Source organism: Patagioenas fasciata, chromosome 10 (genome assembly GCF_037038585.1).
Source record: "Patagioenas fasciata isolate bPatFas1 chromosome 10, bPatFas1.hap1, whole genome shotgun sequence".
Taxonomy (NCBI): Eukaryota; Metazoa; Chordata; class Aves; order Columbiformes; family Columbidae; genus Patagioenas; species Patagioenas fasciata.
This window is the reverse complement of record NC_092529.1, coordinates 19,319,330-19,333,028: the sequence shown is the minus strand read 5'-3', so window position 1 is coordinate 19,333,028 and position 13,699 is coordinate 19,319,330. Positions and strand designations below refer to the sequence as shown.

Here is a 13,699-nt window from a genome sequence, read left to right as displayed (position 1 = left end):
AAAGCAGAATTCCTCACAGGGCTTTTGTCCTTCCCCTAACCTGGCTATAAGTTTATGCGCTCCCCATTACTACACTGGAGCACAGGGTTGCTTTGGTCTGTCTTGTTCTGTCCTTGCTGCACACACGACTTCAGTCTCCTGAGGAGCGAAACAGTTTGCTGAACTTAGGGGGCTCAAGAAAGGTCGAGAAAGTAAAATGCATTTGACTTTGATACATAGGCACAAGTAAGACGTGTCCCCCAGAGACAACTGGCACAGATAATGTACTTTCTATCACACCCAGGTGGTGAAAGTGGGTATCTTTAGGTAAGGCGTAAATGCATGTTCAGTGTAGGTTCATCTCCATTCTCCTTTCCTCAGTTTGTGACCTGAACAGCAACTTGGAGGTTTTATAACTCAAGCTATAGGTCTTGCAAAAGATTCCAGAACAGGAATCAACACGTATGTTAGCCCCCGAATAAATTCCCTCCGACAGCTAAGAGTTTCACACCACACTGCAAAGCTCTCGAGGTCCAAGCTATAATGGTCGCCTCAAAGGAAAATGGTCCCTTGAACCTTCATGCTACTTATTTTAGCTCAGATGAGATTCTTGTAAATTTTAAGGGACTTGATGGGAACAACTGTGCTGGCAGCACGAGAGATTTAAGTTCTTATGGCGCACACAGGGGTCCTGAATATCGGCATGCCAGACCCGTACAAAAAGCTGTTTCGCAGCTGAAGTCGAGCCCCATCTTTTGTCTAATTGGAAATCTGTGGCCATAAGCAGCTGCTCCCATTATTGAGACACAATAAAGTCAAATCCTCAAAAAATCCCTTGTATTCAGAAATTCAAGCTCATATGTCATAATCCCTCTGGATTTCTCCAAACCACAAGCCTGAAGAATCCAAGGCTCCACATTCACATGTATTTACACATGCCTTGCCTAAAAATGTGAAAAACACATCATGAAAGTTCTTATTTTTAAGCATCTGCCCTCAAACTTATGTCAGTGCAAGGAGGATCAGCTGTCTGACTGCCAGCCCCAGCAGACAAACTGGCTCCCGAAATTGCCTTCCCCTGTCTTCACAGCCAGGCCTGGTCTGGGATTTTGCTTTGCTAAGGACACATTTCTATTGGTGTCTGCTCATTTCAAGACTTTCACACTTATTTCTCTATCTGACTGTTGAACAGCAGGCAAGAAAAAAGACTATTTCTCAAAGACCACGTCCTGAACTTCTGCTTTGCCTCTCATACAGACAGCTCCTCCATTCCCATCTGCATCTTCAAGAAGTCCTTCTTCTGCCATAAGACAACTTCTCTCAAGGTCCAGCCGAAGCAGGATTAGAGCCCATAGAAGCCTGTGTAGCTGACTATTATTACAAGAAACCATATATTTCTAATCACTTTGTAATTTATGGCGCTCAGTCTCGGGTTTTTACCTGTCGCTTTCCCTGTTGGCAGGTTGCTGCTGAGTCTTACACCTCTGATGATTTGAAACCTCTTCCAATTTCCTGTCTAAATGCATCGGGAGCCAGTTTATATCTATGTTCTTGTGCCAAAGTTGGAGCTTGAGTAGCTGCTCTTCCTCTTCTAATGCATAGGGAGTCATCATAACCCTTTGATTTGCTAGGTTGAACAAACCAAGCTCTGCTAGGGTCCTCAGTGAAATAACATTTCCAGTCTCCTTCCAGTTTATACCGCTTGCTCTTGAGCAGAGATGTCATAAATTTTAACCAGTTTTCCAGATGAATTTTTACCATACCTTATGCAGTGGCATTATAACATTTTTTATGTTACTATTTTCATCCCTGTGTTATAAAAATTTATAAATACATAATATTTATGGCTGTTGTGTAAAGCACTTTGTAGTTTTGCACACTCATGAGCCATAATACAAGGGGTAACTTTCAGCTCTGTTCTTCAATGCAATGTCTGGATCATTACCTGTGAACACTGGACCAATGCTTTTTTTCTCTTCAGTAGTGAGCATTCAGTAACCAACATGATTTTCACACAATTGACATGTATCACAGACCAGCTGATGCCTGAATTAGTGTCCAGAAATCCAGTGAGACATTGTAGGTTTGGATTGATTCCATTTTAGATTATGCTTAGTATTTTAAGCTATGGATTGAAGGGACTCTCCAAATTCTGAAATGACCTATGGAAACTGCCAAAAACTGATGTCATATTTGCTGGCCACCTCCGCCCCCCAAATCCTGCAAATTGCTGCGCTGAGTGAGACGTGAACGCTGTCTCCCAAGAATAGTGAGGTAGGGAGGCTGTCGTCCAAGCATAATAAAAAAACTCCATTAGTCTTTCAGGGGACCACTTACCTCCCCAGCTTGTACGCTGCATAGAGATTTTAATAAAGTAGAATATTGCAGAAAAAGTTGTTCCATTTCATCTGTTTCACGTCAAACAAATAACGACAGTGAAACAGTGGAAGGCAGAGAAAAAAAATCACTGCCTGCAAATCTGTATTTTCACCCCAGCCTGACGGCAGGGTCCTCGGGCAGAGCAGAGCCCACCAGCTGTTCCATGGCAGACAATCAGCCTTGCAGAGGCTCCACATCACGTATGCACACCTGACTCATCGACCAGAAAGCCACACGTCTGTCTGCAGCCTTGCACGGCTCCAGCAAGTTGCTGCAGAGGCACCTCCTCACCCCGCGGGAGGCACAGAGCACCCTCCTGCAGCTGGGGCACCCTTCAAACCTGAGACACCTCTGCATGTGCGGACTCCTGGAGAATTTTTGGGTGCTGCTCCTCACCGAGGGACAACCCCCAGCTCTGTATGGTGGCTTTTTCACAGCCCAGAGAAGTCACACCTTGCTTTTGTCTCTTCAGTGGCTTCATCTGATGTGTGAAAGGTCCAGAAAGGGCTGGCAGATGAGCTATGCTGGAACGATTTCAGTGTCTGTCTTAGGCTCTGCTTAGGGTTGCTCTTTCTGCATGGTGATTAGAGACAGGTCTGAAGTGGCAAAACTGCTAAAAGACCCAGCAATGCAGACAGAGGAGTGTAATTAGAAATTGGGTGTTCATATTGAGGAGCACAGTGGCCTCTGCAAGAAACGGATGCCAGAATAACCTAAAAATACATCAACCTGAGTAATGCACGAGACATCAGCACCTACTGCTAGAGCTAATGGATTTTTTTTCTCCAGAGCATCCTAACCTCCCTGACAATACACTATTTCTTAAAATGTACCTGAGCAATCAAAGAAACATAAGGTCTTCCAGACTATAAAACCACTGTGCTGGAAGTGGGTTTCAATGGCTGTTCATGCCATGGCTATACTCATCAGTGACCACATCTACCTGGTCATGTGGCACCTGTCACTAAATATCTGTATTTCCACCCAAAGCTATGTGAAAAGAGGCCAGCTTGGGTTCCAGAGGCCATGGACACGCCTGGACAGAAGGTGGTGCTGAGTGCAGATGGCACCAGCTTGGGTATGATCCTCCAATGGGACTCCCAAAACCCAACTGGTTCGTGTCCCTGCAGCATGAAGGACTAGCAGAGCTGCTTCAGGACCATCTACACCTCTCCATACACCGTGTCTTATACCTCCTGAGAGGCACAAATGGAACCTCTGACATAAGGAAGGTGACAAAACCCAGGGTTCCTACCTGATTTGCATGGTTGGATGGCACCAAATGAAACACACAGTACTGCAGAGTTTCAAGCAAACACTAAGCCAGGCTTGTAAAGACATGAGGAAAAACACCAAACAACTGGATTTTCTCTAATCAGACAGATAATATTTACAGCCTACTGGTGGTGCCAAAATATTTCAGGAAATGCCTAAGTCCTTCTGAATAAAAGCTCAGGAAAACACAACATTTAAGCACAGCAACTACTACAGTAAGAATGAAAGCTTTCCACCCTCTCCCAGCCTCCTTACACAGTTTAAAGTGATTGCCATAGCAATTATCAAGGCTAAGCTCATTTTTGCAATCTCCTCTGCAAATTAAGTTCTGAGTTGAACACATAAAAGATCAGCATAAAAACCAAACAAATCATGTAAACTGCAAGGAGCAGAAATCAGCACGCGCTCTGCACAGACAACACGCTGAGCTCTAATCCATTCCACCCAACCCCTGTACCAAGAGACTTGAGCTTCATTTGAGCAATTCTCTCCAGTAAAGCACAAACATCATCCTTGAACCCAACCACAAAAACTTTGGCCTGTTTTTTTAGAGTCATTTACCAGCTTTGACTGTCTGCCCTGGACTTGCTGCAGAGCGGAGTGGTCCAGGGGGACAGAACATGAGCACTGAGCCCCTGGACACACCGGAGCCGCCCCACTTTTTACTCAGTAGAAACAGTAGTAGGTACGTCTCTATCTGTTCCCTTGCACAACTACAACAAACCCCATCCTCAAAGCATTTTATTTCCCTCTTCTCAACTACCAATTACATTTACAGATGGAGAAAAACACAAGTCTTTCAAGGATCACATCACTGTTTTGTTTCATTAATGCATTCAGACCAGACCTGTCTCTGCCAGTCTTTTTAGTGTACCTAAAAACAGCCACATGCAACAAGTGCTTGCACTCCGAGAAGAAACATCAGGCCAACTAATTTCCAAAAAACACGTTAAAATAATTTATTTCTGGTAACTTGGTGGCATCATCATCATTACCTGCTCAGGCTTCAGGCCAGGGGGGACCCATGCATATTCTTCCAAGGCACAGCCCGAATCGTCGTCAGAAGTCGAATTCCTCTGGAAGTCAAACATGAGCTTCGTGACGGTCTTCTCCATCTCCAGAGGCATAACTGTTACGATGTGCTCTTCCTGGGAGCACTTACAGTGAAGACAGATCTTCCTGCAAGGTGAGAAGAGAAGAAAAGGAAGAGATGCCCTGATGAGTTGCACTTTAAATAAGAAAGCAAAGCAACTCCTGCGAGTCACGGGCCCGCAGATACTGAACTCAACCCTAGCTTATGCTCAGGTATGTTCTAATGCAGGATTTGTCTCTCTTACAAAGAGGAAATAAAAGTCCATATTTGCTGTAACAACCCTTGGCAATCAAGCTGAATCAGACTGCTCAATGATTGGGGATATGTAATTATTTGTCCCTTACTGCACCGCAAGGAGTATTTCCAGGGGCCAGCACAGGCAAGGGCCACACACCTGCAGATTGCTGTGCCAGCGGCAACTGCCAAGTGCTTACCGAATTTACAACAGTTGAGCACTTGGCTAATACAGAAAATGGTGGATTGACTGGGAAGCTGTGAATGGTAAGTCCCTTTGGCATGCTGATAGCATAAATTTGCTTATGAAAGTAGCATAAAATTGATTATAGTCTGAACATATAAAGCTAAATTAAATTAAGGGAGGCTACAAAAACCACAGTCACACTACAACGGCATCTTAACCATCCAGCTCGATGGCACACACGGTGCTCAGCGGTACAGCGGCTCACATGCTGCCTGAGAGCTGGATGGGGGAGGAAGAACAACCCACAGGTTGCAGTTTAACAGCCAACAGCTTAATTCACTGTAAATATCACTTCTTAGCATCTCTTTTAAGGGACTGTGGCAGATTTTCTTAATGGACTTGAACCTGAGCACCTACCTGCAGGTCTTCTAGTGCATCAGAGCTTTTTACACTGAGGGTGGTGAAACCCTGGCCCAGGTTGCTCAGAGAGGTGGTGGATGCCCCATCCCTGGAGACATCCCAGGCCAGGCTGGACGGGGCTCTGAGCAACCTGAGCTGGGTGAAGATGTCCCTGCTCATGGCAGGGGTTGGACTGGGTGAGCTTTGAAGGTCCCTTCACACCCAAACTACTCTATGATTCTATAATCACATTCCTTGGCCAGGGGCAAGAGGGAAAGACTAACCTTGCTGAAAACTTCTTGCAGCCCCCCAAAACGAGGTTAAAGAGAATGCTGATAATTTGGTTTCTATTTCTGAAAATGCAATGCTCTTTGAAAATATGGGTCAATGGTACCTATTTTAAAGTAACCACACAGGCTTCTGAATTAATTTGCACTAAAGAAATGCCACGGACTTCTGTGGAATGAGATATGGTTTCACTTGGGTAGCAGAAGGGAGACATCTCAGAAATAATAAGGTACCACACAAAAGACAAAGTTAGTGTTTCCATTGCAGGTTTTTCTGCTATTACATAAGGTAAAGCGGAGAAATTCAGAGGGCGGCAACAGTTAAACATCAGGAGCTCTAAATTTTCAAACACCTTTCCTTCTTTTTCAGCACTGCATACAAGCCAGCTAAGCATAGCAGCGCTCAGATCCAGATTCGAGTCTAAATTTCCACTTGGCCATTACAGCACAAAAAATGCACTCTAGAAAAAGTCAAGAGGCTCCGTTAAGTCAAGCCAGGGAGATCTGCCAGATTTTCCCATTTCCTGCTTTTCATCAGATCTAAACCACACGGCAACCCCCACGCACCCCCGGCGTCTGGTTTGCGTCCAGTCAGAGAGTTTCGGCATCACCTCGGGCTGTTACCTTAAAAAATAATCAAGGCACCATTTCATGTGAATACTTTAATTAATCAGCTACTGTGGAAGGGCGCTCTGCCTCGGCAAAGCCGCTGGTCTCTTTGCTGTTTCCGTCTAATTTCATGATATGATTAGAAGCAGCTCAATATGCAACAAGATGCTAAGAATAATTAATAGCTCCAGAGCCCCCAGGTTCTGCACTGGAGACAGTTATCTTAATGGAGTTTAGGACTTCTCAGCCAAATTTTAATTTTCAGGATATCAATCACAAGCTTCAAAGGGAGACAAACCCAACAGTCCACACCTGGATAGTAACAACACTGGGAGCATGAGATCTGTCTTGGGAAAAAAAGCCATCGGGCACATTTCTGCCCTCCTACCCCTCCAGACACGGCCCTTCCAGGAGATGCAGGATGGCAGGAGAACATCGGAGGTCTTGGCTTTTAATAAATGAGAGAAATCAGGCCATCGTGAGGGCTTTAAATAACGGTGTTGAAGAGCTAATAGGTGAGATGTAAGATCAGTTAGACCCCACAGGTGACTCCATGTGACTGCCATCCTGCAGCTCACACCACGTACAGCCAGGAGCCTGAAGCTGATCTACACCCACCCTCGCTCCTGCTCTGTCCCAGCCAAGCGGGTACTGCTGGCGGGTAGTTTCTCCTGATCAAAAAAGCAAAGGATGAAAAGGATACAGGTAACGTGTTTGCTCATCGATGATGTCCCCACGGTAGGTCAATGGGCTCAGTAAAAGCTTTACACCATTAAAAACTGAGCATCTCCAGGCATGGGGTTTCTGCCACCGCTCTGGGCACACTGTAAAAATTTCAAGATCTTGCCCCTGAGATATTCAGTTACTTCCTTTCCCCTCATTAAAAGCAGAAGATTAACAGCTTTAATTACAATTATTTTCTTTACATTAGGATATGTTGTTTCATGGGAACAATATTCAGTGTCCTAGGAGTGTCTTTCCACTCCTATGATATGGTTTCCATGACTTCTTCACATAGGTCTCACTTACTCAACTTTATTTCATCGTCTTCCAGCTCACTATAATTAAAAATAATTCCCCGTAGTAAAAACTTAATATAAAAATGTACATTTCAAATGCAAGATGATCTTGAAAAAGCAGTATCCCCCCACTGCACTGAAAGTGCAGTTGCATGAAGTGAGACAACGCACATGCCAGCACTCAACGGCATGCATGACGACCAGAGCAACAAAGTGCTGTGGGTGCCAACGCTACGGTGGAGAACTGGTGGGTGCTGGAGAGGAGCGGGGCCATGGCCGGCAGCTTGTCTGGCTGCTCCCGCCAGCAAAGCCTTATTAGTCATTAACGCAGGAATCGCAGCAGAGCCATACCATATACCGTAGCATACAAAGGGCACTGCAGCCCAAAGCTTGGCTCTGGCCAGACACAAGCCTCATCTAACCACCGCCATCACCAAAGCGTCATCAACAATCACTGCTGCTGTCTGTGCAGCCAAAGAGCCCCACACAACTTGAGATGAGCATTGGCAGGATTTATTTTTTTTTTTTTAAAGCAAGAAGAAGCTAATGCAAATCATTCTTTGCAAACCCCACCTTCATTCCTGAGCCTTTCTGTCCTGCTCTCATCCAAGAGAAGGGTCCGCAATGTCATCTCAGGGAAGTACCTGCCCTAGTGATTAAGAGAGGTCTCCAGCACTGGAGAGGACACAGGGCTGGAGATATTTCGGTACTGTAGCTAAAAGGTGGGGACATCCTGGAGCATCACTTGACTCCAGGAGCTGAGGGCTGGCAAGGAGAAATCTAGTGATGTTGTATTTTTCTGAGAAGCAAGAAGAGCTGACAGTATGACCAGCTTCAGGCATGGGTGGTAAATAAAGGAGCTGTTAAGCAGCTGTAGCTTGCGGACAGGGACGAAAGGAAGGAGGGAGCAGGACAGCGGCCCTGCTGCTGCGGGGGGCACGGGCTGGGGAGTACCCGGCACAGAGCTGCACGAAGCTGCCCTGCAGCGGGGCCAGGACGGCGGGAAGCGAATGGGGAGAAAAAGAACATTTCCTGGTGTCAGATTTAGCTGGAAAGGAGCCTGCCTTGAATTGACTTCACATGGTACAAAGCAGCAACGGCTTGAAAACAGATTGAAAAATTTGTTCTACTAAAGGCCAGTGCTTCATGTGATGAAGTTACAAGATGGATGTATTTTATTCTGCAATGTCTGCTTTTACTTGGTGCTCTTGGCACAGTGTCCAGTGCTCTCTGCAGAGAAGGCTCTAAGCCCCATCCCTGGTCACATCCCCACCTATCTGCTGGTGCTGGGGGAACGGTGCAAACCGGATCCAACACCCCAGGAAGCTCTCAGCCAAGCAAGCCACACCGGCCATCTTTACGGCCAAAAGCAAGCACACAATGGGAATCTGAAGTACACAGGGGCCAACAGACCAAGCAAAGAACCTGGCTCCTGACTCCCTCTTGCTTGGGATGCAGAAGCATCCTTCCAGCCCAGGTCCACCTACATACAGATCAACGTGAGACCAATTGACCCATGAGGTCTCAGGGACAAGGCAGTCTCTTGTTGTATGCCATGGTTAGCAAAGCACAGTCTCTGCCATCTCTGGAGCCTCCTGCAACCCTTTCATCATAGCAACAGCACCAACAATAAGTTAAACCACGCTGAAAACACTAGTGCTGTGCAAGAGGCTCTGGAGAGAGCCGCGAGCACGCCCCCTGGTTTTTTGAAGAGAGATGAGGTCTCCCTGCTGTGAAAAACCAGCAACAATGCCAAACTGGGAAAGCACAAGCAGAGCCAAAAAGCCAGGGAAGATGGGATCAGGGCCAGCCTGAAGCCAAGGCAAAGTGGGTCCTCGCAAGTGGCCTGTGGCTCCAGCAAAGGAGCCTCTCCCAGCAACCAGCCCGTGTGTGTTGGGGTCTGGGGCAGCGCGGGCAGGACTGGGCCCCCTGGGCTTGTGCAGGCAGCAGACCCTTTCCTGCAGGAAAACCTGGACACAGGGCTCTTCTCTTCCAGCTACAGCTGGTGGGAACGCAGGACCACCAAACAGCACACAGCACCAAAGCAAAGCCTTCCCAGGCTGGGCACCGCGAGTATTTTGAGAAAGGGTAGTGCAAGAGCCCATCCCCTCCTGGCAACAGCAAGAATGAACGCAATCGTGGCAGAAATGTTAAAATTCCTTTCAGACAAAGAAAGAACTCGGTAAACAGCCCTTATCACCCCCCCTCCCCTGGCGCTGCTTATCTCTGCTTCTCACTTGTTTCTTCTGGGATGGAAATAAATGGGCTGTATCAGGGAGCGGCTCCATCTCCAGACAACGCGAGGAGCAGGAGTGCCATGGCCCACGTCGGGCCACGCGATGCCTCTGCTGCACTCTGTAATAAAGGATTTGCATGCATTTGTCTACACATTAACATGCAAGGTTTGGAATCCCTCAAAAAGCGATTGTCTGTTCAGCTCGGATGGGGTGTGTAAAGGCAAAGGGGCAATTCCCTTCTTGCTTGGCTTAAGATGAGTACAGCAATCTGATTTTTTTTCCAGCATTGTGCCATCATCTTGATTGCAATGAGGCTTTTGGGTCAGTCATCAGTCAGTAAATCACTACATTTCTCGGAAGTGGGAGAGGCTGAGGATTTAGGGAAGCTCATGTGACCCCTGAGTCTCTTAACAAGGGCATCTTAATATCCCTGCCTCTTCTCTCCTCCCCTCATTTGAGAGCTAATGAGGCATCTTCCCACCCTGAATGAGCTCCAACTACACAGACCCATTTCTCCAGACCACATAGGCAAGGAAAACATTTATCTAAACTGAAAAATTAACATAGTCCTTCACTACCATAGGCAGAGCCCAGCAGCACAGGCAACTCTGCCCCATTTCACAGATGGGGAAACTGAGGCACTTGAGTACCCACAGGCAGCACCCAGCAGTGCCTTCCTCACTGACCCCCTGAACATCAGCTTCATCAGAGGACCCCCAAGCTTTTGTGCTCAAACCAGACAGTTGGAGCTGGCACTCTGCCTCCTTCTCCAATATCTCTAACACTGTATTTTGAAACAAATGCTCTCAGTAGCCCCAGTCAGTCACTGCCCATGGCCCCGAGTCCCTTGGACCTTACTGACAAAGTGGCATCTCTCTGGACAAAAATTTTTGTGCCTTCACAGCTCTTCCAGTCACTTCAGCTGGAAAACAAAACAAACCTATCAGTGGGAATAAATTGCAAAGACTTTGGGTTACCTGGGTTGAAAAAGAATCTTAGTGAAAGCTTTTACCTGCCCAATTGGGGTGCAGGAGCCTAAAGGAGGTGAATTAGACATGGGCATTTACAATAGCAGCAATCCAAAGTCTGAGGACCAGGTGCTTCGGTGGCCTGAAAGGACAGCCAAGGGAGGGCAATGATCACTTGACCCAAGATGCCGTAGGAACAGTTGGCTTAAAAGATCAACATCAGGTAGTAGCAACTGAGCAGGTAGCAGAGTAATGACAGGAAACCAAGGAAGAGATAAACTATCCAGCAGCCAAACTAGTCCTATGGATGCAACTCCCCCAGATCCCAGTGGCCACCGGGCAGCACGTGTGGCCACACATCTCCAGAGGGGTTTGCAGTAGGGGGGAACATTGAGAGGATGAAAGAGTTGCAAGACAGACTCTTCCCCAACTATCTTCTCTTTTCTACCCACTTGACTTGCTCAGGGCAAGTCAGATTTTCAGTGTTGTTTTACTTTTAATCCCCTCTGACCTGCACAGAGCCAAGAGCAGTGACTACAAAGGTATCCAAGGTGGCGTTGAAGCTTTTATTGCAAACTCCATTTCCACTCCTGGAAAAATTCTCCTCTCCGGCTGAAGTCGCCCATGCTTGGTCTCAGACAGGAGACTAATTTTATTTTTAAGACTGCAAAAATCCTTTACCATTGCAAAAGTTTTTTTTGCTTAATTAAGAAAAAAGAACTATCCCCAGCATTGCCAGTTGCAGCCAAGTATGAGGAAAAGCAGTCTCTGAGGATTTTTCAGTCGGTCTGCCTTCACGGTGAATCAGGACCATCAATCTGAGAAGCGGGTGGAACATCTGGCTGTGGGTCCCCACCGCCCTGTCCCCAAACCACTGCTTCCCTGCGGCAGGGCCCGGGGCAACCTCCAGGCTGCTGCCAGTTCTGCCGTTCTGGTCTGAGGCGCCGCATGGCAGACAACAACCGTCAGCACACACAAGGCTGTGCTCTTCCCAGATGAGGCCAAAAAATTAGGACAAAACCAATGCAATGTGCAATAACCCATATCCCTCATCTGGGCTGTCTTGGTGCCCTCTTAGGGAAACAAGGAACCAGGATCACAGCCCAAAACTGCAGCCAGATCTCTCAGCACCAGTGCAAGATGAATTAAAGCACACCCAACCTTTCCAACCAGTGGCTAAGAGCCCCCAGGTGCTGAAACACTGCTCCCGCGAGGTGCAACCCCTGACAGGAACAATGAAAATTCTGATGCATAAAGATGAGATGTTTAAATTAATGGATATTAATAACTCGGCAGATCTCAGAAGAACTGTCTATTTGGAGCTCTTAAGACATTTTGCAGAAGACGCACTTTTTTTTTCATAACAGAGGTTAGACAGAGGTGGGCTAAGTGCTATACTCATGTGAGCTGCAGATCAAGCAAGGGAGAGAGAGAAAGAGAAGAGGAAAAACAAGGTGCAGCGAGCCCCAGCCTGTTGCCCAGCCACACTACCAGGAGAAAAGGTGTCCAACAGGCTGCTCTGTCACATCCATGATGACGGAGGCAGCCTGCCAACTCACAGGCTTACCACTCATCTCAACATATTTATGTTAGGCGTTTTTTTCCCCCCTCCTTAAAGGTCCAGCGTCTAGCATACAAAAATGATAACAACCACATATTTTTCCCCAGTCATGGAGAAGAAATGCAAACCACTAGTTTCCACGTTGAAGAGAAGAACAGGCTCAATAACAGCGATAACGCTGAAGCTCATGGGCAAACAATGTTTGGAAGGCAGGAGGAGTCACGGGACAGGCAGACCCAGGAGCTGCACACACCCAAGAGGGGTTTGGTGTCCCCTGTGGCTGGACAACCCCAAGGTCCTGAGAGCCCAGCCGGTCCCTGGCTGGCAGGGATGGAGCTGGGGAGGCAGCGGAGGAGCAGGCGGCAGCAGGACACTCGCCAAAGTCTCCATCTGGGCTGAGGTCAGCAAGCGCCAACGTGCACCTGTGCTGCAAAACCCCTGTCCTACCCCATGGGTTATCTTGTCAGATTTTTAATTTTACCATTTGGTGGCTTTTCAACCTAACAAGATGCAGACCTGTATCACAGGGGGTTTTTCTCTGCTGGTTCCCAGAGATCTGCCCCAGGGCCGTAAATGCTGTTTTAAGGGACTTCACCAGTTTGCATTTGCAGCATGACAAGCAGAAAGCACGGGAAGCAGTAAACATGCTGCAGTTCGAGCATCTCGCAGGCCACACATCTTAAAGGAAAAAAGCTGGTTGATAGGCAAAACGCTCGGAAGCAGGATGAGCTAGACTGAAAACTGTCATTATTTCAAAAGTTGAGGCTTAGACAGCATCCCCTGAGACGGGCAATACCGACCCACTTGTGAAAGCAATCACTGCCAGTCTGATCTGTGTGTGTGTCGGCTCAGCCCGAGCGAGTCTGCCAACAGCAAGTGCGCAAGGCTGGGTCATTTTGTTAAGCTGAATCTGGCTGGTAGAAAACACGCAATGGGAGAAGATTAAAATAGGAAGCAAAATATAATCTTATCAGCTGCAGATAGTTTTACTTTACAAATCTTTATCGCAGGCTCAAGCCGGCATCCCTATAAATACAGCGCAGTGATGTGAGACATGTAAGTGCTCCCACAGTAGGTGAAATAATCGCTGAATAAAAATAAGTCAGATAAGTTACAGGATAAGGGAGTTAAAACTGAAAGGATGACACTGCATCTGGTGCAAATAATTATTTTGGCATTATTCTGTCCAGCGCTAATCCTCAACAGCTCGAAAAGATTCAATCAATGTTCAGCACCGCCAAGGAATCATGACTACAAAACAAAGAGTAACTGGATTAAAATCTTTCCACAGTCACAGGTCACTGCTGTGTCACATCTGCTCAAAATGTTCCTTCAAGGAACAGCAAAAGAGGAAATTCGACTTGAAAAGATTACACTGAAAAACATAACCCCTAGGTTTCAATTCTAGTTTGGTTTATAATTAGGCATTCTGGCATGAAAAAGAAGGACGTAGAAAGATTATTACTTTAAAA

At 46.8% G+C, this 13,699-nt stretch overlaps 1 protein-coding gene across 3 annotated transcripts in view; it reads right to left on the bottom strand.

Moving 5' to 3' along the window:
- The window catches only part of PRICKLE2 (prickle planar cell polarity protein 2), a 105,371-nt gene that overhangs the window by 28,067 nt on the left and 63,605 nt on the right, over positions 1–13,699 (bottom strand). For all 3 annotated transcript variants that reach the window (XM_065845873.2, XM_065845875.2, XM_065845874.2), the window contains one exon: positions 4,629–4,812. In XM_065845873.2, the coding sequence (XP_065701945.1) occupies positions 4,629–4,812 (184 nt within the window). The remainder of the gene's footprint in view (positions 1–4,628; positions 4,813–13,699) is intronic.